This window comes from Sarcophilus harrisii, chromosome 3, assembly GCF_902635505.1.
Source record: "Sarcophilus harrisii chromosome 3, mSarHar1.11, whole genome shotgun sequence".
In the NCBI taxonomy this organism is placed as follows: domain Eukaryota; kingdom Metazoa; phylum Chordata; class Mammalia; order Dasyuromorphia; family Dasyuridae; genus Sarcophilus; species Sarcophilus harrisii.
In genome coordinates this window covers 413,078,784-413,106,524 of record NC_045428.1, presented here as the reverse complement: position 1 = coordinate 413,106,524, position 27,741 = coordinate 413,078,784, and the positions used below count along the sequence as shown (strand labels likewise).

The 27,741-nt window shown below is 33.8% G+C and overlaps 1 protein-coding gene across 1 annotated transcript in view; it reads right to left on the bottom strand.

Annotated features, from left to right (window-relative positions):
• IFIH1 (interferon induced with helicase C domain 1) overlaps window positions 1-27,741 on the bottom strand; it is an 88,854-nt gene extending 61,113 nt beyond the window's left edge. Inside the window, exons 1-3 of the mRNA XM_012544752.3 lie at window positions 26,907-27,741; window positions 19,124-19,295; window positions 2,861-3,007 (exon numbers count right to left, since the gene is read on the bottom strand). Coding sequence (XP_012400206.1) covers window positions 2,861-3,007; window positions 19,124-19,295; window positions 26,907-27,359 — 772 coding nt within the window. The 5' untranslated portion in view covers window positions 27,360-27,741. The remainder of the gene's footprint in view (window positions 1-2,860; window positions 3,008-19,123; window positions 19,296-26,906) is intronic.

Genomic DNA, 27,741 nt, shown 5'->3' with positions numbered 1-27,741 from the left:
TTTTTTTTGTGAGTATGTTCAAATGTGTGTTTGTGAGTTATATTCACATATGTTTTTCTTTTCCTCCAATGAAATTAGGGTACAGCCTCTGATATAGCCATGCTAAATCATAAGATGAATGGATCAAACATACAATAAAAGAAGGCACACTTTGCATCTGTTCTAAAAAAAGCCAGAGTTTACCTTTGCCTTGGATATATAATTGGTACAAATGCTTCACAGTTAGAAAGACCAGAACCATTCTGGAATGGGTGGTATCCTCAGATTACTCAGAAAATGAAGAAATGGTAGATGTTATTTCTGAGCCATTGATTAAAAATCTTTGAAAAACCAAGGATAATGGGAAGGATAGAAATGGACAAATGCTGGCCTAATTTTCAAAAAAGGGAAGATGGTGAAATTTGGAAAAGAAAAAAATGCTAGTGAGCATGATGTCAATTCACTGGATTGTTCTAGAATTTGTTATTAAAAGGAAAGTGATGACCAAGACACAAAACAGTTTCATAAAAGAGGTTGGTCAATAGGGGTTAACAAGCAGCTGGATCAGAAGCATACTACAGATGTGCCTCCATTGACTGCCATTCACTGTATTCATATACATGGTGAAATCATATAGCCTCCCAAGTGTCTCTTTCATGACACTAACATAATCTTTTAAGGAACTGAACTAATACAGCAAGAAAAGAACAATCAAGAGAATGGCAAACATAATGATTTAATAAAAAATGCTAAAAAGCTACTGAACTCTGATTAACTGCAGCAATCAACTTCAGTTCAAGAAAACAGACGATGAACTCCCCAATTCTGATAAAAATAGAGGACTCTAGGGGCAGAATATTATTATCAAATCATCACAATCACTGTCAGTTTTGCTTAAATGATTTTCTTTGTTATGAGGAAGAGTTCCATGGGAGAGGGATGTTTTGGTAAATAACGTGTGCAAAAAAAAAAAAAAAAATTCACATATACCCAATATGCACCCACATACCTCCATAAGATCCCAGAAAACTTCCCTGCCAATAGTTTTCAATTTCCTTAACAATGATGTTTATTTTCTTTTACTTTATCAAAATGCCTTGGCAACAGCCTTTACCACGGGTTATTGATGTATAATTTTATTAAAGGCAATCATTATTTACCTTTAAAATCTCTCTGACCCTGAATGATCCTTTGCACCAGACACGAACTGTAATAGGAATCCCACGAAACAGTATTCTCTAAATCTGTCATATCTAATGCTCATATTTGGCAAAGATATTAATGTGGCTTACTATTTTCTCCAGGTCATTTTCCAGATTAAGAATTAAGACAAAGAGGCAGCTAGATGATGCAATGGATAGAGCACCAATCCTGAAATCAGCAGGATCTGAGTTCAAAGCTGGCCTCAGATACTTAACACTTTCTAGCTGTGTGACCCTGGGCAAGTCACTTAATTCCCCCAACTGTCTGGGTGGGGAGAAGAATGAAGACAAACAGGGCGAGTGACTTACCCAGGACCATATAGACAATATTTATCTGAGGCCAGATTTGAATTTTGATTCCAAGCCCAGTATTATATTCATTCTGCAATCTAGCTGCTCAGGCTCTGTTATCCAATGTTAGTTATCCCTTTCACATTAATGTCATCTGTAAATATGATAAGGACAACAGCATACTATCTGAACTATCATTCAATTTATTAATAAAAATGTTGAACTGGATGGGATCAAGGTATTCCTGAGTGTTTCTTCAAGTTGACATTGATACATAAATGATTATTCTTTTAGTCTGGTCACTTAGTCAATTCTAAATTCAGTTCATTGCACTATTGGTATGTGGGAATCCTATAATTTATAATCAATCAACTATAATTTTACATCCAATGATAACAACTAACATTTCAATATAATTCTCTTTTAGTTATGATGAGTTAATCTTTATTTAGCTTTTAATAGTTTTTTGAGTAAATAAATTATAAATAAATCATATAACATAAATATGCAATTATCTGCTAAGACTGTTGTGCCCTCTTCCCCTAAATGCATTATTTTGTATAGGATACCATGCACATTATGAGGTACTACAGAGGTTTTCAAAATGTTATTTCAAATGAATCAAAATGTATTTGATTTGAATCATCAAATGAATGACATTCATTGATAATGAACTGTAAATCTTAAAACACAAATTAGTGTTACAAGCAGCTTCATAATTCCTCATTTTTCTTTACATCAAAAAGTGCTAAATTAAATAGCTTTAAAAAAGTTTTTCAAATGTATCCATACTTTTTTAAAAAATAACTTAAAATAAAACAGATTATTACACAGAAAAAAAAAAGGTTTTTTCATTCCTTTAAAGCAGTGGACTCCAAATCAAAAAGAAAGATGGACAACTAAAAAATGCATAAGGACCCTTACAAACTATAGATTGATTTAGAATATTACATATTTTAATGGCATTTTATTTTTTCAAATACATATTAAGACAGCTTTCAACATTCACTTCAGTAAAATCTTGTGTTCCAAATTTTTCATCTTCCCTGCCTTATTTTCCCTTCTAAGACAGCAGGCAATCTGACAAAGATTAAATAGATGCAATACTTTTAAGCATATTTTCATATTTGTCATGTTATAGTACACTACAAATTGACACTATGTTCTACTGCATTTTTATTTATTTTAAAAAATATTTCTCAATTACATTTTAATCTGATTCTAGTCACACTAAAGTGTTATCACTACTTTAAAGTATGATTTTATTTTATTTTTTAATGTTCAGAAAACTATGTATCTTTTTTTTTATTGATTCTTGATTTTCTCTATCCCTAATAAAATGGTTATTACTCATTGTGCAAGATGAGACTCTTTAAAATGTATATTACCTGAAACCACAGAAGAATCTGCAAAAGATGATTCCAATTCATCACTTTCAACAGTTAGGCTATCATTTTCTTGTTCATGTTCAATAAGCTTTTCAATGACGTGATCATCCTTTGGGGCTAACTTCTCAATTCCATTTTCCTTAATCTCTGTTTTTTGAACAAAAATATTAAAAATACAAATGACATTTTAAGTAAGTTGCTTTTTGTAGACACCAAATAAATTTATATCTCTTTGTAATTGAAACATTTCTATTAACATTTCTGTTTAAAACTATAAAAGCTAGGATCATGTATTTTAACCTTGTAAAATATTTATCTTCCTTGCAGCATGGATGTGATTTGGGGTTTTAAAAGGCTCTATTAGTGGAATAAGATTCTACTAAGTTACTATTAAGCTAGACAGGTTTTGAAAACAAAAAAAGAATTCTTGTACCTTATCTATCAAAAGTAGCATCTCCAAGGAAAGAGTTCAGAAAGCAAGATAACTGAGATTATATTTGAATTCTAATATTATAGTCTATTATAACATCATGAGGTCCTAACTAAGGAAATAGAAATCCCAAAAATGGAATGAGGAGCTGGCTAAACTAAGATAACTCATTTCACAAAGTTCCACTGTGCTAGAAGCAGCATAATTCTGAAAATGTTGGGAAAATGAATTCTCAAGGAATATAGAAGAGGATTCTAAAGGCTTGTAAAAAAAAAACCCAACAAAACCAAACAAACCCTATTCTTATCCCCCCAAAAGATGACCAAAGAAATTTTAATAGTCAACCCATATGCTTGAGAAAATCTACATGAGCATCAAGTACATCCCTGGTAAAGATATAATATTAAGATAAAGTCATGGAAATAAATATTTAAGCTTTTTCACATGCTGATCTACAGCAAATGATATCTTGTTATAATTCACTGAAAAATATGGATGAAACAAGTCCCAGCATTTACTATTTACTAAAAAAGAAAAATCTGGTTTAATAGAACAAAATGCTGTCTTAAAATGGCTCTTCAACAAATTATTATTTGCTAAGCACCTACTATGTGTTTAATAACAAGGCATTATGTTTGTTGCTAGGGATACCAAATAAAAATTAAAGAAGACACTCCTTTCAGGAAGAGCTTATGAACTACAGGGGGAGATAAAAAATACAACAAATTAAATGTAGTTAAATTCAAGTAACTTTAACTACACCTTTATTTAATTTGTTGAATTTATTTTGTATTTTTTTCTCCCCCAGTAAGTTATAAGCACCCTGACAAGAGTGACTTCTTTCATTTTTATCTGTTAGATTCCACATAAAGACAAAGTAGCTAGGGAAGGAGCATGCTGACAAATAAGAGGGTTCAGGAAAAGTTTTTTTTGGTAGGTCATTACATTTGAGCTGAGCCTTAAAGGAGAGGGATTCTATTAAATAGAATGAGGAGGAAATATATTTTAGGAATGGGAGATAGTTAGTGAGAAGGAGATAGGAATTCCATGTGTGAGAAACAGAAAAGACTACTTTGGCTGGACCTTATTGAGTGGGAAGGGGTATATATTTAAAGAGACCAGAAAGATAGATTGGAGCCAAGCTATAAAGTATTTTAAGAGCCAAATAGCATAGTTTGTATTTTATCTAATAGGTAATAGAGAACCATTAGAACTGATTGATTATGGAAGTGATATAGTTGGATCTGTAATTTAAAAACAAATCACTGTGGCAAGGAAGTGGAAATTGAGTGGCTGCCCCATCCATTGGGGAATGACTGAATATGTTACGGTATATGAATGTACTGGAATATTATTGTTCTATAAAAACTGATAAGCAAGATGATTTCAGAAAAGACTAGAAAGTCTTTACATGAACTGATGCTAAGTGACGTGAACAGAATCAAAAAAACATTGTACACAGAGACAAAATTACATGACGATCAACTGTGATGGACTTGGCTCTTTTCAACAGTGAGGTGATTCAGGCCAATTCCAATAGATTTGTGATGGGACACAGCCATCTGCATCCAGAGAGAGAACTATGAAGACTGAATATGGGTGGAAGCACAGTATTTTCACTTTGTTTTGTTTTGTTTTGTTTGCTTTTTTGTTATTGTGGGCTTTTTCCCCTTCTTGTGTCTGGACTAGCTCTCTGGAGGATCTAGAGGATCTCAGTACCAGCCCAAGTCCTTGATCTTAGAAGAGGAGTGAAGAGGCGGGACTCACGTGGAAGGTCAAACATGGGGTCTGTTTATTCAAAATTCTCTCAGCTTTATATACCCTAATACCCGTACATAACCAAAGCAACATTGTCATGTACTAACTATATACTTTGCAAGTGGAACCACACAAACAGCTATTGTATGTAGATGACTCTTTGCCACTTGGTATCACTCTGCTTTAATTACTACACAGGTTGTCACTGCCTCCTGATTTCTCAGGAAGGCCGAGAGCCTTAGGGGAGATGGGGAGCTGAACCAGACATTATCAGCAGGTTCCCTCTGGGCTAAAGGGTCTTATACCTCACCCAGAGATCCCCCACTATCTGCAGGCCTTTACGGCTTTTAGTCTGATTTTTTTTTTTTTTTTTTGCACAACATGACAAATGTGGAAATCTGTTTAGAGGGACTGTACATGTTTAACCTATATCAGATTGATTCCCCTTGAGAAATGGTAAGGGAGGTAGGGAGAAAAAAATTAAAACATAAAATATTAGAAAAATTAATGTTGAAAACTATCTTTACATATATTTACATGTATTTGGAAAACCCAAATACTATTGAGGAAAAAAGAAAGTAAATCACTATGGTAGCTTTATAAATAATGCAATGACGTAGGGATAGACTTGAGACAAGTCAACCAACTTGGAGATTGCTGTAAAAAATAGACCATGAAAGAAGTGATGAGGACCTGAATTAACTTGGTGGCTATATTAGTATAAAGAAGGAATATATTGAGAGAAGTTATGTACGTAAAAGTGACAAGATCTGGTAGCTAATTAGATATTCTGAGTGAGGAAGAATGAGGGGCCAAACAGAACTGGATTATGAACCTGGAAAACTGCAAGAAGAGTGATGCTTTCAACAGAAAGTTGAATCTAGGGAAATTAGATAAAAGAGTAGATATGGATGTGAAAGATAATGAATTTTGTTTGATGTCATTAGCACAGTAGCAGCTGAAAACAAGAGAATCAAAATGAGTTTGAGATGTTGCCAGGGCATCCAGTTAAAAATGTCAAATTAGAGAAGTGAAGAATGGCTGATCTTTTAAGCTTTGAGTTACAATAGTTAGTTGCAATAATTAGGTGTTTGGGTTACCTAAGGAGGGTCAAATAGTGCTTGGTTGGAAATCTTTATAATCAGAGGTGATCTTAGAATAGACCTTGAACTTTCTACCTGGACAGGATGGAAGACCCAATCTGAAGTTTGAGGGTGTGTGTGTGTGTGTGTGTGTGTGTTTAAAGGAAATATACCTAGGCAGTTTGTTAGGCAATATCTGAGTTTAGGAGAGAGAGTAGCAACTCATATTTGTGAGTTACCTGAAAAGAGCAGATAAATAAAATACAGTAGTTGATGAGATCATGCTAGGCCCTCTTCACTTTCCTATTTACATTCTTTCTCTTGATGAGAAAGAATGTAAATAGGAAAGTGAAGAGGGCCTAGGATAGATCCTTTAGGTATAGCCACTGATAGAAGGAAAGATATGAGAATCCAGCAACAAAGACTGAGAAGAAGCAAGTAGGCAGCTAGAAGATCCAGGACAAAATTCCAAAGAGAAGATCCAGTAAGAGAGAACAAGAAACAGTGTTCTCACAACTGTAGAGGTCAGGAAAGAAAGAACTTAGAAATGAACATTCGATCAAGCAAATGAGAGATCACAGGATCTTCAGAGGAACTTGTTTCAATTTTGCAAAGAGTGTGGGATAAGACTGCAAAGATGTCTCTTGTGACTATAAAATTATATAATATTCCTTGAATCATTTAAGAGCTCTAAAAGGAAAAATGTCCATTCTTACACATTATTTTCCTTTAGAGAAGAATAAGGTAATAAGGCAAGGCAATGAGCATTTATCAATCTATACTACTATGTGCCAAAGATTATACTGTGTTCTTAGAGGGAACAAGCTTTTTTAAACATAATAAAAGTTGCTTGGAAAGATCTGACCTGAATAATAGAACCTGTATTTATTTTATAGTAAATGGATATTTAATGTTCACTATGTTATCTTTTTACCCAATCTGTTTTACTAATGAAGCTTTTGGAATATTTTGTAATAGTGAAAACTAACTTAAAAATTAGACCTTGAGATTTTGAAAATACTTGAGACCATATATCTAACAAAGAAAAATAATAAATGTGTAGGTTTATCATTAAATAATGCTCAATTCATTAATTTGAGTTTTCAATAAAATGTAACATCTCCATGTTTAAAAAAATAGAATTAAACAACTGTGTTAAAAAAAACTCAGATATGAATATCAAGCATGATATGAATGGAGAAATAGGCATTCATCAGAAATTTTTGTCATTACTATCAAGGACGTCAGAAGTTGAATCTAAATACAATTGGGATTCCTTATAGATGGAGAGATCCTTTTATTTTCTGTTGATTTTGTGCTGATGGCACCAAGATCCTCAAGTCTGCAGGACTGCAGAGCCTCCTAAATGACCATAATCACTCAAAAGAACTGGTCTAGCCATTTATACAGGAAAAACTCAACAGGATAAAAGGAAGCTTTTGCCCTGACTAGAAAATGCAACTGGACAGACAACGCACAGAATTGGTCCACCAATACAACATCTTAAAGAAACTGTAAATGAATAATTAAGTTGAAATAGAATACTAGGGAAATGATTGTTCAAAATATCTTTGGAAATTTTTGAAATGCTTTCAATGACCCAATCTTCTTTCAATGTTATATGGAGGAAAAAAGTTATAAACTACCATAGCCTCCAAATGTTGTTGGTCTCTCAAAAGATAATAGACAAAAAAGACAATAATAGACAAAAATAGATTAAAAATAATAATAGAATAGGCTGAAATATTTAACCAATAAAAAACTATAGAAGAGAACTGCAAAGGACATCATCAGAAAGATGTTTAACAGAAAATGAGGTGTAATAGATCAAGATCCAGACATTCTCAAATGGAAAGCTCATTTGATCTAATAGTATCCATGCAATGTCAAATGATCTGAAGAAAGATGTCCCAATATATTGAATGGTCCATCTGTGGAAGATCTAGGAAAGGAAATGAACAGGATGCAAGTAGTATATAAAATTGTAGTTGGGTTGCTACCTATACTGTTGGAAGGAGCATGTATATCAATACATAAATCTATCCAAGTATATAAGTAACAGTAGGATTTCCTTCATTAATGTCTTATTTCACTGTCTCAATCTATTTCCTGTGTTCTTAAGGGTATGGTAAACCTCTAGCTCTTGTCTTTTCAAATCTTATCAAGATGGTAAGGCTTCAAAACACTGGTGAGGAAGAAAAGGAAGAAAAGCGAGAGAAAAATATAACTTGGGGAAAAATAGGATGGTGGGAAATACAGAGTTAATAATTTTAATTGTGAAGATGAATGGAATGAACTCTCCCAAAAAAATGGAAGCAAACAGCAGACTGGATTAAAAGCCAGAATCCTACAATATGCTATTTGTAAGAAACACATTTGAAGCAGAGAGATATATAAAGAGTAAAGGTAAAGGCTGGAGCAGAATATTATGCTTTAGTTGAAATTAAAAAAAAAAAAAGAAAAGAAAAAAGGCAGTGGTAGCAATCCTGATCTCAGACCTAGCAAAAGCAAAAATAGATCTAATTAAAAGAAATAAGGAAAGAAACTACATCTTACTAAAGGGTACCATAGATAATGAAGTAATATCCATTCTAAATATATATATGCACTAAGTGGTACAGCATCCAAATTCTCAGAGTTTGACAAGTTAAGTGAGTTGCAAGAACAAATAGAAACAAAACCACATTAGTGAGGGAATCTCAACCTCCCTCTATCACAACTAGATAAATCTAACCACAAAATAAACAAGAAAGTTAAGAAGGTGAACAGAATTTTTAAAAAGTTAGATATGATTGACCTTTAGAGAAAACCAAGTAGAGATAGAAAGGAATATATCTTTTTCTCAATAGTACATGGCACCTACACAAAAAATTGAATTATAAAAAAGGAAATATCAAAATGGGTCCCAAATACATCTAGAAAGAGCCAAAAAGTAAAGGCCATATTTAAGGTACAACTCTGCTACTCAGTGTTTCTGTAATCTTGACAAAGTTGATTCTCTTTTATGAACTCTTTTCCTCACTTGTAAACTGTAGATAATAACTTTCTTTGTCTACTTAGCAGGTTTTTCATGAGGATAGAATAAGACGATACATTTACAGTTTTTTAAATTGATGAGGCATTATATAAATGTTATCTATTATTTGTATCATGTGCTTAAATTTACTTTGGCCAATGATTTCCCCCTTATAGTAAATAAAGATATTCTCCTTCTCCATCACCTTCATCTTGGGAACTTTTTTATAATTACAGATCATAATTGAAAGCTCATCAGGCCTCCTTAACCCATGTGATTCTCATACATGTCCTTCCATGAATTCACCAAAGTAGATCCACCCAATGCACTGGAGAGCTTACTGTAAATTTCCAAGGAAAAGGAAAGATGCTAACAATTCCCAGAAACTGGAATCATGTTCTTGTCATATGACTGACTACTAGCACCCACTTTTCCAGTTATACATAAAAATACACATATATATGCATATATACCCACATACATATATATACTTGATTATAAATTTTTTGTCGTTTTTTACAAGAAGGTCACCATTGGCAATAGGAGTACTTATAGCTGTATCCTTTCATGGTCCTTTGTGTCATCTGCAATTTTGGTTTTTCTTACAATGTGGTATCCTCTAATTTACACCCACAGAGCTTCACAAATAAAATATTAATGTTAGAAATATGGACTTGGGGAACAAGGAGCAGTTCAAGATCACTCAAAGTAATTCTCAGTTTATCAAATGTAATCCAGCTTGCACTCATCTTCCCTTTCAATCATGGACCAGTTACTGTTCAGTTTAATTGTAATTACTGTGGTACAACTCAACATAAGCTCACATACTTGTCTGCCACAATTTAGAAACCAAATCATCTTTATCCATTTTTGTTTTGTTTTGTTTTGTTTTGTCTTTTTTACTAGACCAAATTTCTCTTAATATAGCTAATTGAAAAGGGCCTATAGTGTTCTACAGTAAACAATACAATATCATTCATGATAAGCAGGAGCATTCAAAGAACTTCATCATCTATAACAAATTCCTTTTCCATGTGGAGTTTTCACAGGATATCCTCCTTGAAATACACGAATACCTTTGGTAGGCCTCTTACTGCTTCCTGCCTCCTTTTAAATGGATCATCTAAATATTTCTAAACAAAATTATTTCTGTGGTTTTACCTATCAAGAATTATGTATGATCACAAAATGATTATGTGAAACATCTTATTGATAATCAGAGTATTATTGAATAAAGTTATCTCTGTGTTTTCAATTTTCAAAGGAGCTTTTATCATAATATCTTACACTTGAGAAACACCTTTTTGGAGGAAATCCTTTAAGGTGACATTTTCATTACCAAGTAAAACATTTTTTAATGGGATAGAGAACTGATCAGTGGTTTCATTGATAAAGGGAACTCTTAGAGGAGAAAACTCACTCAAAGTGCAAAACATTACTTTTTTGTAATTTATAGTTTTAGACACATGCCTACCCCTGGAGCACTAAGAGGTAATGTGACTTGCCTCGAGTCCCACAATTATTATATCTTAGAAGCAGGTCTGGGATTTAGTCTCCCAAGAACCAAAGCTCTCTATCCACTATGCCTTAGCTGAGACTGTTTTTAAAAATCAAAAAAGAGTACTATCTTAAACATTCTGCATCTTTCAATAAACTGTGAACTTGTGAAGTAGTCTGCTATAGAATATCATTTATTAAAGTCTACCTATTATCTTCTTAATATCTTCATCTACAATCTATTTGTGAGTCATTCTATCAAGGTTTTTAGGAATGAATAAGTAGGAAAATGAGTGAGCAGTTATAAATGGCCTCACATCATCTTTTTATTTAAAATAGTAATAGTGTCTGATTTTTTTTCTCATTGTATATCTTTGCCTTTTGCTACAACATTAATCTAATGAATACCTTCAAACTTGTGCTTTTTTTTTATCTAGTCTAGCAGCTTTTTTGGTTTTCATCTTCTAAGTCTACTTATCATAAAATTACAGTATTTACATCAGAAGGAACTTTAAAGATTATCAACTTCAATGACCTCATCTTGCATATTTAATTTGGTTGTGCTCTTGATTTAGAGGCAGGAAGACCTGAGCACAAAATCTAGCCTCAGATACTTACTAGTTATGTGATTTCTGCCTCAGTATTCTCAATTGTAATAGGGGGATTAGAAAAATACCTACCTGGCCTAGTTGTACCAGATCTGAAACTATATTATAAAGCAGCAGTCATCAAAACCATTTGGTATTGGCTAAGAAATAGAGAAGTTGATCAGTGGAATAGGTTAGGTTCACAAGACAAAATAGTCAATGACTATAGCAATCTAGTATGTGGCAAACCTTTGGGATAAGAATTCACTATTTGACAAACACTGCTGGGAAAACTGGAAACTAGTATGGCAGAAAGTAGGCATAGACCCACACCTAACACCTTACACCAAGATAAGGTCAAAATGGGTTAATGATATAGACATAAAAAATGATACTATAAATAAATTAGAAGAACATAGGATAGTTTACCTCTTAGATTTGTGGAAGAGGAAGGAATTTGTGACCAAAGAAGAACTAGAGATCATTATTGATCATAAAATAGATAATTTTGATTATATTAAGTTAAAAAGTTTTTGTACAAACAAAACCAATGCAGACAAGATTAGAAGGAAAGCAATAAACTGGGAAAACAGTTTTACATTCAAAGGATCTGATAAAGGCCTCATTTCTAAAATATATAGAGAACTGACTCAAATTTATAATATTTCTTCAAGCCATTCTCCAGTTGACAAATGGTCAAAAGGAAATGAACAGACAATTTTCAGATGAAGAAATTGAAACTATTTCTACTCATATGAAAGTGTTCCAAATCACTACTGATCAGAGAAATACAAATTAAGACAACTCTGAGATACAACTACACACCTGTCAGATTGGCTAAAAGGACAGGTAAAGACAAGGACAAATGTTGGAGGGGATGTGGGAAGACTGGAACACTGATACATTGTTGGTGGAGTTGTGAATACATCTAGCCATTCTGGAGAGCTGTTTGGAACTATGCTCAAAAAGTTATCAAACTATGCATACCCTTTGATCCAGCAGTGTTTCTACTGGGCTTATACCCCAACGAGATACTAAAGAAGGGAAAGGGACCCACATGTGCAAAAATGTTTGTGGCAGCCCTGTTTGTAGTGGTAAGAACTGGAAACTGAATGGATGCCCATCAGTTGGAGAATGGCTGAATAAATTATGGTAAATGAATATTATGGAATATTATTGTTCTGTAAGAAATGACCAACAGGATGATTTCAGAGAGGCCTGGAGAGACTTACATGAACTGATGCTAAGTGAAATGAGCAGGACCAGGAGATCATTATATACAGCAACAATAAGACTACACAACGATCACTTTTGATGGACGTGGCTCTCTTCAACAATGAGATGATTCAAACCAGTTCTACTTGTTCACTGATGAAGAGAGCCATCTACACACACACACACACATACAGAGAGAGAGAGAGAGAGAGAGAGAGCGCCATGGGAACAGAGTGTGGAACAAAACATAGCATTCTCACTCTCTCTGTTGTTATTTGCTTGCATTATTGATGGAATACTGAATTTGTCTAATCATTCGGGAAAGTTCTTTAGCACTATGCTTTAAGAGCTATTAAGATGGGGGCAGCGAGGTGGTGTAGTGGATAGAATACCAGCCCTGAAGTCAGGAGGACCTGAATTCAAATGTGACCTCAGACACTTAGTACTTCCTAGTTGTGTGACCCTGGGCAAGTCACTTAACCCCAATTGTCTCAGAAAAAAAAAAAAAAGATATTAAGATGTACATACATTTTAATTTGGTTTTGCTTTATTGGAGGAGCCAAGACAGCAGAATAAAGGCAAGAACTTGCCTAACTTCTCCCCCAAACCACTCCATTCCTTTAAATAAATAACAAATTTTAGTGTCAAAGCTCCCTAAAAGACAGAGTAGAATATTTTCCAGCCAAAGATAACTTAGAAGATCAGCAAAAAAGGTCTGTCACATCAGGGTGACAGTGCTGGTGCAGCTGATAAGGGCCCCATGCCGGTCCTGCACCACTGGTGGCTTCCAGACCTCTCAGCCCAGAGACACCAAAAAGCACTTGGAACATCAGCAGAAAAGATCTGTGGAACCAGTGATATCCCAACATACAATCGTAGCAGAAGCTCACCCCAACCCCTAGTCTCTGCCCCAGCAAAGAAGGACTCTGTTGCTTTTGCAAGCTTTATTTTGTAGCTACAGTGGGGAGGGGATACTCCTAAGAGTTCCAGGGCAGAAAAGAACTTGTGGTCAGATCCCTAATAAAAGGATCTGATGACAGTTGCATAAAATACCTGAAGCATGGGACAATGCAATCTCCACCAGGTAAAACGAGCCATACTTTAGCAAAGAGTTTAAAGCTGAGTAATAAATAGGCCAGGAAATTGAGTAGACAACAGAAAAAAGTTTCGGGTTACTAAGTTACTATGGTGAAAAGGAACCTCAAAACCGCACACTCAGAAGACAACAAAGTCAAAGCTCCTACATTCAAAACATACAAGAAAAATAACAATTGGTCACAGGCTATGGAAGAACTCAAAAGAGATTTTGAAAAATCAAATAAGAAAAATGGAGGAAATATTAGGGAAAAAATTGACAGTGGTGCATAAGGAAATAGAAAATAATAACTTAAAATTATAATTGAGCAAATGGAAGCTAATGATTTTATGAGAAATCAAGACAGAATAAAGCAAAACCAAAAAAAATAAAAATAGAAAAAAAATTGTGAAATATCTCATTAGAAAGACAACTGACCTGGAAAAGAGATCCAAGAGATATAATTTTAAAATTATTGGTGTGCCTGAAAGTCATGATCAAAAAAAGAACCTGACATCATCTTTCAATTAATTATCAAAGAAAATTGTCCTGATATTCTAAAACCAGAGGGAAAAATAGAAATTGAAAGAATTCACCAATCACCTCCTGAAAGAGATTTCAAAACAAAAACTTCCAGAAATATTATGGCCAAATTCTGGAACTACCAGATCAAGGAGAAAATCCTGCAAGCTTCCAGAAAGAAACAATTCAAGTATAGCAGAGTCAAAATCAGAATAACACAAGATTTATTAGCTTCTCTATTAAAGGATCAGAAGCTTGGAATATGATATTCTGTGAACAAAGGAGCTAGAATTACAACCAGAATCACCTACCTAGCAAAACTGAATATAATCCTTCAGAGGAAAGGGTGAACATTCAATGAAATAAGAGGATTTTCAAGCATTTGTGATAAAAAGGCCAGAGCTGAGTAGAAATTTTGATTTTCAAATTCAAAGCATAAAGAGGTAATCAGGAAAGTGATATCATAAAGGACTTAATAAGGTTTATCTGTTTACATTTCTACATGGGAGGATGATGTTTGTAACTCATTAAAAATTTCTCATTAGTTAGAAACAGTATATGTAGCCAGAGGGCACAGGTGTGAGTTGAGTATGAAGGGATAATATCTTTTTAAAAAATTATAAAATTAAGGGGTACAATTAAGGAATGTACTGGTAGAAAGGGAAAGAGAAAAGTGGAATGGTATAAATTATCTGCCATAAAAAAGAGGCAAATAAAAACTTTTATAGCGAAGGGAGGGAGGTTTGGAGAAGAAAGAGAGTGAGTGAACCTTACTCTCATCAGAATTAGGTCAAAGAAGAAATAACATACACATTCAATATGGGTATAGAAACATATCTTACACCTTCAGGAAAATAGGGGGAATAGGACACAGGAAGAAGGGAGAGTGATTAAAGAGAGGGCATACTGTGGGAGAGAGTGATCAGTAGGAAAACTCTTGAAGATCGACAGGGTGAAAGGAGAGAAAGAATAAATGGGGAGAAACTTAGCAATAATTTCAAAAATAATTTTGAAGCAAATTTGTGATAAGGTTTCATTTCTCAACAGAGTCAAATTTATAAAAAATAAGTTATGCCCCAAATGATAAATGATCAAAAGATATGCTCTATTTCCAAAGAGCTAATAATTCATGCATATCCTTTGACCTAACAATACCACTACTAAGTATGAACACTAAAAGAGATGTAAAAAAAAAAAAAAAAAAGAAAGAAAAAGGAAAAGAGTCTATATATACAACAAATAGTTATAGCAGCTCTTTTTTCTGGATGAAAAAAATGGAAATTGAGAGAATACTCCTCAATTTAGGAAGGACTAAATAAATTGTGGTATGTGATTATAATGAAATGTTATTGTTCTATGGGAAATGATGAGCAGAATGCTGTCAGAAAAAAACCTGGAAAGTCCTCCATGAATTCAAACAAAGCAAAATGTACTGTATGAAAAGTAATAGCAATGTTCTGGGATGATCAGTTGTAAAAGACTGTACTATTCTTAGCAGTACAATGGGATCCGTGACTATTCTGAAGAATTTATGATGAAAAATCTTTTCCATACTCAGAGAAGGAACTGTTTGTGTCTGAATACAGATTTGAAGCATGCTTTCTCTTTCTCTCTTTTTTAACTTTTTTTTTTTGAGGATTTTTTTCATTAGGGTGGGAGATCTATGTTTTCTTTTACAACATGACTTTTATGGAAATGTTTTTGCATAATTTTACCTGTGGCTTATAAATTGAGGATAAGGATGGGAATAAGGAGAGAACATGGAACTCAAAAGTTTTAAAAAAACAAATGTAAAAAAATATTTTAAGTGTAACTGGGGGAAGATATTAAATAATTTTTTTCAAAATAACTGAAAAAAAATGTGTATGTCCTTTGATCCGGTTATACCACAGGAAAAAAAAAGGAATAGGAATGCATTTGTACAAAAATATTTATAACTATTCTTTTTTGAGATGGCAAAAAATTGTAAATTGAGGTGATTTCCATCAATTGAGGAACTACTATTGTTCTGTAAAAACTGAGGAGGAAGAGGAAAGATGAAGAGGAAAAGGAAGAAGAAAGGGAGAGGGGAAGAAGAGAAAAAGGATAGGAGGGAGGGTGGGTGGGAGGAGAAAATAGCAGCATTCCCCCAACTTCTGCATAAATTGTCAAGTTGTGTACCCAGAAAGCAGCTACTACTAGATAACTTGAAAACATGCTAAAAACAGTTAATAGAAAATATTCTCTTAGGTGATTCAGTCCAATTCAATAGACTTGTGATGGAGAGAGCCATCTGCATCCAGAAAGAGGACTATGGGGACTGAATATGGATTACAACCTAATATTTTTACCTTTTTTTGTTGTTTGCTTGCTTTTTTCTTTCTCATTTTTTTCTATATGATCTGATTTTTCTTGTGCAGCATGATAAATGTGGAAACATGTTTAGAAGAATTGCACATGCTCAACCTATATTAAATTATTAGCTATTTAGGGGAAGTAGTGAGGGTAAAGAAGGGAGAAAAAATTTGTAATACAAGGTTTTGCAAGGGTGAAAATTGAAAGCTATCTTTGCATGTATTTTTGAAAATAAAAAGCTGTATTATATGTAATAGGGAAAAAGGAACCATTCCCAATAAGATCAGGAGTGAAACAAGGTTGCCCTCTATCACCATTACTATTGAATATTGCATTAGAAATGCTAGTTTTGGCAATAAGAGCTGAGAAAGAAATTAAAGAAATTAGAGTAGGTAATGAGGAAAACAAATTATCACTCTTTGCTGATGATATGATGGTATACTTAGAGAACCCCAGAGATTCTACTAAAAAGCTATTAGAAATAATCCACACCTTTAGCAAAGTTGCAGGATACAAAATAAACCCACATAAGTCATCAGCATTCTTATATATCACTAACAAAATCCAACAGTTAGAGTTACAAAGAGAAATTCCATTTAAAGTAACTACTGACAGTATAAAATATTTAGGAATCTATCTGCCAAGGGAAAATCAGAAACTATATGAGCAAAACTACAAAACTCTTTCCACACAAATAAAGTCAGATCTAACCAATTGGAAAAATATTAAATGCTCTTGGATTGGGTGAGCAAATATAATAAAGATGACAATACTACCTAAACTAATCTATTTATTTAGCGCTATACCAATCAGACTCCCAAAAAACTATTTTAATGACCTAGAAAAAATAACAACAAAGTTCATATGGAAGAACAAAAGATCAAGAATTTCAAGGGAATTAATGAAAAAAAAAATCAAATGAAGGTGGCCTAGCTGTACCAGATCTAAAATTATATTATAAAGCAGCGGTTACCAAAACCATTTGGTATTGGCTAAGAAATAGACTAGTTGATCAGTGGAATAGGTTAGGTTCAAAGGACAAAACAGACAATAACTTTAATAATCTAGTGTTTGACAAACCCAAAGACCCCAGATTTTAGGATAATAACTCACTGTTTGACAAAAATTGCTGGGAAAATTGGAAATTAGTATGGCAGAAACTAGGCATTGACTCACACTTAACACCATACATCAAGATAAAGTCAAAATGGGTTCATGACCTAGGTATAAAGAATGAGATTATAAATAAATTAGAGGAACATAGGATAGTTTACCTCTCAGACTTGTGGAAGAGGAAGGAATTTATAACCAAAGAAGAACTAGAGATCATTATTGATCACAAAATAAAAAAATTTGATTATATCAAATTGAAAAGCTTTTGTACCAACAAAACTAATGCAGACAAAATTAGAAAGGAAGCAATAAACTGGGAAAACATTTTTACAGTCAAAGGTTCTGATAAAGGCCTCATTTCTAAAATATATAGAGAATTGACTCAAATTTATAAGAAATCAACTCATTCTCCAATTGATAAATAGTCAAAGGATAATAACAGACAATTCTCAGATGAAAAAATTGGAGTTCTTATCCTAAAAGCTGGAATTATGAATACATCCAGCCATTCTGGAGAGCAATTTGGAACTATGCTCAAAAAGTTATCAAACTATGCATATCCTTTGACCCAGCAGTGTTACTACTGGGCTTATATCATAAAGAGATTTTAAAAAAGGGAAAAAGATCTGTATGTACAAGAATGTTTGTGGCAACTGTCAATGCTGAAAAATTACCTATGCATATATCTTGTAAATAAAAAGCTATAATAATAATAATAATAAAATGAAAAAAAAAAGAAAAGAAAAAGCTATTAATAGGAGCAGCTAGGTGGGCAGTAAATAAAGCACTAAGCCCTGACGTCAGGAGGACCTGAGTTCAAATCTGTCTCAGACACTTAACACTTCCTAGCTGTATGACCCTGAGCAAGTCATTTAACCCCAATTGCCTCAGGAAAAACAAAACAAAACAACCCCCCCCAAAAAAAGGTATTAACAATATTTTAAAATTCTCTAAAAAAAAAAAAAAAACTGGTTCAGTCTTTCCAACAAATTTACACAGCATCCATGGAAATCTTAAATTTAGATCATGATAATACTAAGGCATTCACATAAGAAATGTGTGACAAAGATTTCACTCACATCTTTTCTGAAAGTTCTTCTCTCTGTATAGAGATCTCATGCAGAAAATTTTAATTAATTTATCTGTAAACTCAGATTATTATCTACTTTTCCTCCTTTAAGATAAAAATTTTTTGAAAATAAATTTTTTTATATTGAATTTACTTTTCATATTTTATAAAAGTTTTATTAAATTATACAATATATTTCATGTCATATCATTGTTTATGTTATGTTTTGTATGATTATATTTTATAATATATATTTATATGATTATATTTATATTGCTTTTTGGTTTTTGCATAATAATCACTTGTCAACAATATATTCCTCCACAATATCTCGCTTAGAGGTTATCTAGCCTAGTTGCTTCATTTAAAAGATGAAGCTGAAATCTAGGGAGGTTAAGTGGTGGTATCTGAAATTCTTTAAGCTCTCAAAGACTACTATTCTAATGTTATATATGTCTGGCACATGTAAAGACAAATTTCATTAAATGTGAAATGTTTTGGTAAGGCATTCAAATGTGTTTTCATTTGACAGCAAAAGAAAAAGAAAAAAAAAAAAAGAAATAACCTTCATTGTCTTCCAAGCAGTTGATGCCTGTGAGGTTTTCAGCAAGTTGACTGTATTCAGTTTCATGAAGAATATTTAGAAATTTAGAAAACCAATCTTCTTTTTGTATTATTCTACTCAGCAGTTCTCTGACAGCACGTTCATTTCCATCATTTTCATTAAGAAGAACAACCTAGTTCAAAAGGAAAAGTAGAATTAAAGAATCTAATCCAAAATGATGTTAATAAATATCAAAAAAAGTCTGTAATTAGCCACCAATATAAATAATGTCAGATTAGGACAAAGAAACCAGGAATGTTCCTACCTAACAAAGAGATTGCTCTCATTGTCAATAGCAATTACCAAACTTTTTGGTGCAGCATTCTTTCTTTTTAAATAAACAAATGAATGAAGAAGTATAATAAATAAATGAAGTAATCGCTTATTTTTCGCTCGTATTTTGCTTAAAAATTAAGAATGTATTGAAATTTTATAATACAAATGACGTACAATAAAACACATAATTCCTGCAACCCAAATTACTTACTGTAATATGACCAAAGATTTAGAAAGAAAAGGGACCTTTGAGATCATCTAGTTGAACTCCCTCATTGTACTGTTAACTCAATTGAGGCTCAATTGTCCAAGTCTAGGTAGATAATAGGATGCAGAGCCAAGTTTTGAACTCGGGTCTCTTTTTTCCCCCAAGTCTAGCATGTTTTCTGATGTAACATGCTGCATGATGCTTTTAAAATTTCTTTCCTATATTATTAACTCCCTGAACCTCTCTCTGTGAATTCCTTTTTCCTTTGTATTTATGCTACACATATTACTATCTGCTGAATTAAGAGACAATTAATAAAAATGTTAAATATGACTGAATTGTCCATCTTCTTTTAACCCAAGACATTCCCATTTTTCAATTATACTTCCTTTTAATCAGTTTTCAATCCTTCTGAAGAACTCATATACAAGTTAATCAAAAAGTATTTCTCTAAAAATAATTAACAATTGTAATGAATATTTTATTAAAAGTTTAGGTACACTATTACTATTACTTTTCATTCTACTATTAATCTGCCAATTTGATTTTTAAAAGCAATCATATTTGTAATTCTTTTGTCTTCTCTGAATTCATGCAGATTAAGCCTCAAAATACTATTATTCCTTAAGGTTTCAAAAAAACATTCATGTGAAATTCTTCAATGTATTTGTATAACAGGCAGTATAATCAATATTTTGGTAAATAAATCCTGTACTTTCAGTGTTGGGAAACATCAAATCCTTGGAAATTAATCGTTTTACATAATTATCTGCTGCAAAAAGGCCTAAAGAAATCCAATGTTCATATATTCATTTATACATACACATGTGTCTGTATAATTTGTCACTAACTCCTGAAAAGTCATTGAAATCTGAAGATATAATAGTTTAAAAAGCAAACAAACAAACAAACAAACAAAAAAACAAAAGTTTAAAAGTGTGGTGAAAGGAACAAAGGTAAATTTAAAAGTGCAGGTAGTTTTCAAAAAAAGAAATATTTAGCAAGCTACCAACAACCATAGGAAAGAAGCTTCAAACCACTATTTTGAAGATAAATACAAATTAAAATGAATATGAAGTTTTGCCTCACAACTAGCAACCTGGAAAAAAAGGTGAAAATTATCAATACTGGAGTTTGATTTTATGAGTTGCTGGGAACACAAAAAAACTCAAAACAAAACAAAATAAAAAAAAACTTTCATATGATATTCAAATTTGGGGGTAATGAGTTTTTCTATAATTAGCTAGGCTGGTCCTCAAATAATAAAGACTCCGTCCTTTTTAGGATCTATACAAAGCTTCTCTAGTATGTCTTGCCCTAATGCCCCATGCTAACTAATTTAACATCACTTCTATACCATGTTGAGGTCTTGAAGCAAGACTTCTATGAAAGAGACATGGCTATTGTCAAATAACTATAAAACTTTGGTATTTATCAGGATCAAAATTAAAGAAAAACTTAAGGAAGTTTATTTAGCCACAGTTGGGAAAGCATATTCAACAAGGTTACGATACAGCATGTATTCAGCTGGGTACAGCTTCCCTTGCTTCTCTGTTGGCCATCTTGACACTTCCAATTATTCTCCTCAAGTTTTGCAGAGAGGGGTTGATTGTTAATATCTGTATTGCCTTTTTTCATTAGTAATCTGTGATAGTTTTTAAAATTTCTGCCTCACTTCTTTTGTCTACCTTGGAAACGGATTCCTTAATGACCATAACACTGTATCCCCTCCAGGTCTTGTATTATTCCATGTGGGTTTTCTTTATGTCATCTCTATTTCCTCATGTAGCACAATGGGAATGGGGACTGTGATGATGAACAAATGTAGCGGTTACTGAAGTAGAAAGTGGTTATAGAAAATGTCACACTTCTTTAATAGTTTTTCTTTGTTGTCCGTCCAATTTTATCCTTTAATGGCTAAACCTTAATTAGGTACTTTGCCAAACTTGATATAAACTCGGAATACTTAAAGGATCAGAGTATCATAGAGTTAAGTCAAGAATGGAACTCAGAAGTCATCTAATAGTCTCTTTTTACTAATAAGGAAAAGTAAGGCCCAAATTACTTATCTTATAGATATAGGTAATTAATGTCCAAGGCATAATTTGTACTCAGGTCCTCTGACTCCAGAGTCCTTCCACTATAGTTTGCTTTTTCTATCCAGTGCATTTCATTGTTTTATGATGCAATGCTGCTTATAATATTTCACTTTTCGATCCCATCAGATTTTAAAGATGAGATTACATTCTAAAGTGACATTACCTACTATGTCTGTGCTTGGTTAGAAGTTCCTTGAGGTCTTCAATACCTACTATGTCTGTGCTTGGTTAGAAGTTCCTTGAGGTCTTCAATTTTTCCTTTATCTTCAACAAAAGGATGTTTCCCTACCCTAGAGAAATGATTTCTCTTGTATTTAATGTTTTGTTTCATTGTGTTTTGTATTGCTCTTCTGTTTTTCTTTTTTGCTTATTCTGTTCTTCAAATAAAATAAATTTGGAAGGAAAAAAATATTTAGAACTGAAATGGACCATCATTCATTTAAATATGAGAACACCAAAGTTAGCAAGAAAAGTTTGTGAGTTGTCCTACATGAGTGATAGAAAACCTGAGATCAGGATCTAGATTTCTTCAATCTAAGTTCAATGCTCTTTCGAGTTGGTCACTATCAACTCACTTACTGCTGGAATGGAATCTGACATTTAGGTTACCAGTAATTAAACTCATGCTTCTAGATAGTATAAAAACTGTCATTTCTTAATACCGTTATATCACTCTCACTGAAGAAGCAGAATGAAGACTAATAATAGGACTGGTGAATAATATTTTCCCCCATAGATTGCTATGGCTAAGGTATTTAGCATATTTAGTCAGCTTACTAATCAGCTTATTAGTGATCAGCCTCTCCATGTGTAGATGGCCCTCCAAAAGTAGATTCAATCTATCATTGTGAATGTATTCATAGCTGCCTTTGCCATGTGGTAGAATTTACCAGAGCTGAATTTTGCCAGCAGAGATCTCAAAAGTTAGGGTTACCTTTATAATATAATGAGACCCTGAAGCAAGACTTTTATGGATACAGTACATTTTAACTTAAGAAAACTTACTTAATTTAATTTAATTTAATTAATTTAAAATAACTTATTTAATTTAACTTAAAAAATCATGGATCTTTCACAACAAAGTAAATTGGGCGGTTTATATATGTTAAGTAAAGTGTTAGTGGCAAATTAGTTCAATGGTTTACCCATTATTATTTTTTTAAGCTGGAGTGATGATTTTCTTTTTGAATCATTCAGAAAGATACAGGGAATCTGTAAAGATTCAAAATTCAACAAAAGTATTTTATCTAAATTTTAAGCCAATTGAAAAGTATCTGCATCTTAATCTTTTTAAAAAGGTAACTGGCCTAAAAAGTTTGCTTTTAGTAAATTTAAAATTCGCTGATAGTTCCACAGGCTAATTAATATGTAGTCCTTTAGGATGTAGACTGCCCCTCACAATGTCAACCAAACCCTTCAGTAGAACTAAAAATATATTATAACGGGCAAAATTACTTGCTTCAGAAAAATTCCAAAAACTCACATGGAAACTTATCTTTCTCAGAGAGCTTAAGAGATATAGCTCATCATTAGTTATGGTCCCTCTCTTTGGAAAGTTTTATTTGGATGAGGTCATGGTTTGTGAGTCCCTCTGGTCTTGAGTGTCATCTACACACAATTGTCACCTAACTCAATATTGCCTTTGTGTCAGTCCCCTTGCGTTATTCCCAGCTGTCCTAGGGCTTGCCAGGAATCAGATCTTGGATGAAATCTCACTGGCAGAAATTCAACCCAGGCAAGACAAAAGTGATGCTGATAGGCAGAAGTATTTAGAGTAAATAATGAGAAGTGCCACTTCACTGGCAATTGGAAGAGTATACCCAGCAAATATAAACAACTTTGTGGTGTTACTGGACTCTGTTGCTTCTGGACTCCCTAACAGCTACCGTGGCTGGAAATGCCATCTTCCATCTCCAGCTGGCTTGAAGGCTGTGTACTTTCTTCCAAAATAAGATTCTGCCACAGTGATGTACACATTTGTCATATCCAGCTGGACTACTATAATGTGATCTTTCTGGTTTTCAATACACAAAACAACGTGAAGATTACAGAGGAGTAGAATTAAATAATTTAGTTAAACTGGGCCATCAAATCTATATCTTGGCTTCAATCTTTGCCAAGACTATAAAAAGTTAAGACTAAACATGATTCATAAGATGACCAAACTGAATTGAGTTGTTACAATGATTAATATATTCCCTGCATCTCAATGGCAGTGATGGTCGAAAAAATTAATCTGCTATTAAAAATTGCTGAATTAGTTATATCTTCGAGACATGACCTCTGACTTAGATCACAAAACACATTGCTTAACATACTCTCAGAGCAAGATTTTGACTCTTAGGACTAATTTTTTTTATTAAAGCTTTTTTATTTTCAAAATATATGCATGGATAATTTTTCAACATTGACCCTTGCAAAACCTTGTGTTCCACCCCCTTCCCTAGATGGCAAGTAATCCAGTGTATGTTAAACACGTGCAATTTTTCTATACGTATTTCTATAGTTATCATGTGGCACAAGAAAAATCAAATCAAAACAAAAAAAAGAAAGAAAGAGAACAAAATGCAAATAAACAACAACAAAAAGAATGAAAATACTATGTTGTGATCCACACTTAGTCCCCACAGTCCTCTCTTTAGGTACAGATGGCTTTCTCCATCACAAGACCATTGGAACTGATCTGAATCACCTTATTGTTGAAAAAAGCCATGTCCACTGTTGAATGGGGAACTCATCCTGTCAAATATCCTCTAAGGGTAAAGATTCTTAAATTTTTTTTTACATAGATCCCTTTGCTAGTTTGAAGAAATCTATAACCCCTTTTCTTGGAATAATGCTTTTAAGTGAACAAAATAAAATGCATAACATTACAAAGGAAACTAAATAAATGAAAACACCTTCCTACTTGATAAACTTCAGTGACTATCACTTCCAGAATCAAGTAAGAAATCTTCCTTTTGTTTTTCAATTTTTTTTCATAACCTGGTCCTTTCTGGCCTTTCCATACTTTTAAACATTTTAGTCTCCTCCCCATAATCTGTGATAGTGACACTGACTTCCTTGCTGTTCTTCAAACAAGTTACTCCACTTCCAGACTCCAGGCATTTTCACTGACTATACTCCCATAATTAAAATATCCCCTTTGCTCATCTCTACCTCCTAGTTTCACTGGCTTCAAGTTTCAAACAAAATTGCACCTTTTACAAAAGAACTTCCCTGATTCTGCCTTAATTCTAGTGTTTTCCCTCTTATTTCCCATTTGTCCTGTATATAGTTTGTTCATACATAGCTGTTTGCATATTGTCTCTACTATTAAACTGAGCTCCTTAAATGTAAGCACTATCTTTTGTCGTTCTTTGTATCCCTAGCATTTGGCAGTTCCTGACACAGTAAAAAAAAATACGCACATTTGGGGAATAGCTAAATAAACTTTGTGATACAAATATAATGGAATATTACTATGATGTAATGGGGTGAATGTAGAGAATATGGCAAGATTTACATGAACATGATACAAAATCAAGTATGAAAAGCCAAGAAAATACACACAATTATGACAAGATAAATGGACAAAACCATAAAATAACTGAAAATGAATGTTGTAAAATTACAAAGAACAAGATTGGTTCCAAAGAAGTGTTTTAAAAAAATCTTTCACTCCTTTGCAAAGATGGGAGAAATATTTACAGCTATGAAGTATTGAATATATTATCAAGTTTTTTTTTGTCATTGATCAGTTTTCTTGATTTTTTTTCTTTGAAAATTTTCTCTTTCTTTCTCAATGGGTTTAGCATATAGCTGAATTTTAAAATTCATCTTTTAAAATTTTGAGTTCTAAGTTTTCTCCCTCTCTCCCTTTCCTCTTCCCTGAGAGATTAAGCAATTTGATATAGTTATATATGTGCAATTATATCAAATATATTTCCATATTAGTTATGTTGTGAAAGAAAACACAGACTGTCCCCCTCAAAAAAATCCAAAAAACATATACAAAAAATAAAGTGAAAATAGAGTATGCTTTTATTTGCCTTCAGATTCTATCAAATTTTTCTCTGGAGATGGATAGCATTTTTCATCTTGAACCCTTTGGAATTGTCTTGAATCACTATATTTTTGAGAACAGTTATTTACAATTGATCATCATGCAATGTTGCAATTACTCTGTCCAAAGTTCTCCTAGTTCTGCTCATTTCACTTAGTATCAGTTCATGTAAGTCTTTCCAGGTTTTTCTGAAATTATCCTGCTTTTCCTTGTTCATAGCACAACAGTATTCCACTTTAATCTTGAATCACAATTTGTTCAGTCATTCCTCAATTTCTTCCTTTTTAAAAATGTTATGCAAATTGGAGGGGAAGGATTGGGCAAGATAGAGGAGTAAATTTAAGCAACATAAAAATAAAATATACATTTAAAACTAGTGTATAAAATAACACAGGCCATTGTTACCATTCCAAACTAAAGAAAGAGGTCAAGTTCTTACCCAAGAGTATGCCAGGAGGGTGATGACATCTTTGACCCAAAAAGCACTCTAATTCCTGCAATACAGGAATCTCTTCTTTTCAGTTTTTAAAACACAATCCTCAATTAAAATTTTTATACTGTATACAGTTTTCATAAGGGAAGCAGAGGTCTAAACCACTATTAGGACAGAAAGATGGGATTTGATTGAGTTCACAAAGATCATGAAACCTAACAGTAAATTAATTCCTTTACGCTCTTGAAAGCAACATGCACTTAAAAATAGTCTGTCCTTAATGGCCCAGTCCGTCCAATCAACATTTATTTGGCAGGAGGGAGGAGGGGTTGGGAAGAAGTAAGGCTTGAGAAATCAGGTTGCGAATTTCTGAGTCGGAGATCAAAGTGCTATCTACCCAACTCTCCTTTTAAAGAAGAGAAAACTGAGGTCTAGAGAATTAGTTATATGCCCCAAATCATAGAGGTAAGCAGGATTTTTGAATCCGGGTTTTCCAATTCTTCAACTTCTCTTTTCACCTTATCAAGCGAGCTACCATGTTCCCAAAGAACAATTCGGTCAAATACACCCCACAAAGAACACTTGGAACGGAATACATACAGGAGCTCACACATAAGTAGCACTTACATTCGTACAACCACAACCCAAAGAGGGAAAAGGACTCTGTCTGAAGAGGCACCTACCCGATTTCGATCTTCCTTGGTCAACAGAGCCTTCTCCAAGCATTTGTCCACCACATCAGTAACCAGAAGCTTATCGACCAGGGTGGGTTGCAAAATGTCCAGCAGTTGGACGCACTGGTCATAAGAGGCCTCTAAGGATGGAGAGGGCAAGTCAGCGAGGTCCGGGTTCATGTAGCGAGCAGCTAAGGTGCAACCGCCATTCATAAGCCCATTAAGAAACTCCTGGGTCCAGCCAGGTCCCCAGTCCCCTTTCTCTAGGATGTGGAGGAGTAACTCGGCCGCTGTCGTGTTTCCCCTAGTAACAGCGGTGCTCTGAATCTGTTCCTTCTCAGCTCTCCCCATGAAAGTCAGGTAGTCCAGCACGGACTCCACCCGGATGTATTGTTTCAGCCTGGGTCGGAAGCACAGGATCAGATTAAGGAAAGTATTCTCCGGGGAATACTCGCTGGACATCTCTCAGACTGTGCGGCCCCGAAGCTGCAGCCTCGGCCTTTAAAAAGCCTTCAAGTTCGCTCAAGGCGCTCCCAGCCTACCAACAGGGCGCTGAGTACCCTCTTTCCTGGCCCTCCAAAGACGGCGCGGACAGAGGCAGGTAACTGGGCAGCTCTACCCCGTCACTCGGCGGAATCGGACCCGCTCGCTGCGCGCTCGCTGCGGGTAGTGACACTGCGCTGCGCTCCGAGCCCAACTTTCTGCTACTTTAGTCACCGCGCTTCTGACCGTCACCCTGCGGTGAAGTTATAGTTCTCAAAGTATCAAGTGGGACAGTTTCTGTTTCGATTCCTCGCTGCTACAGTTTCCTTCTGTAAAAGGCACCGGGCGGGGAGGGACTGTT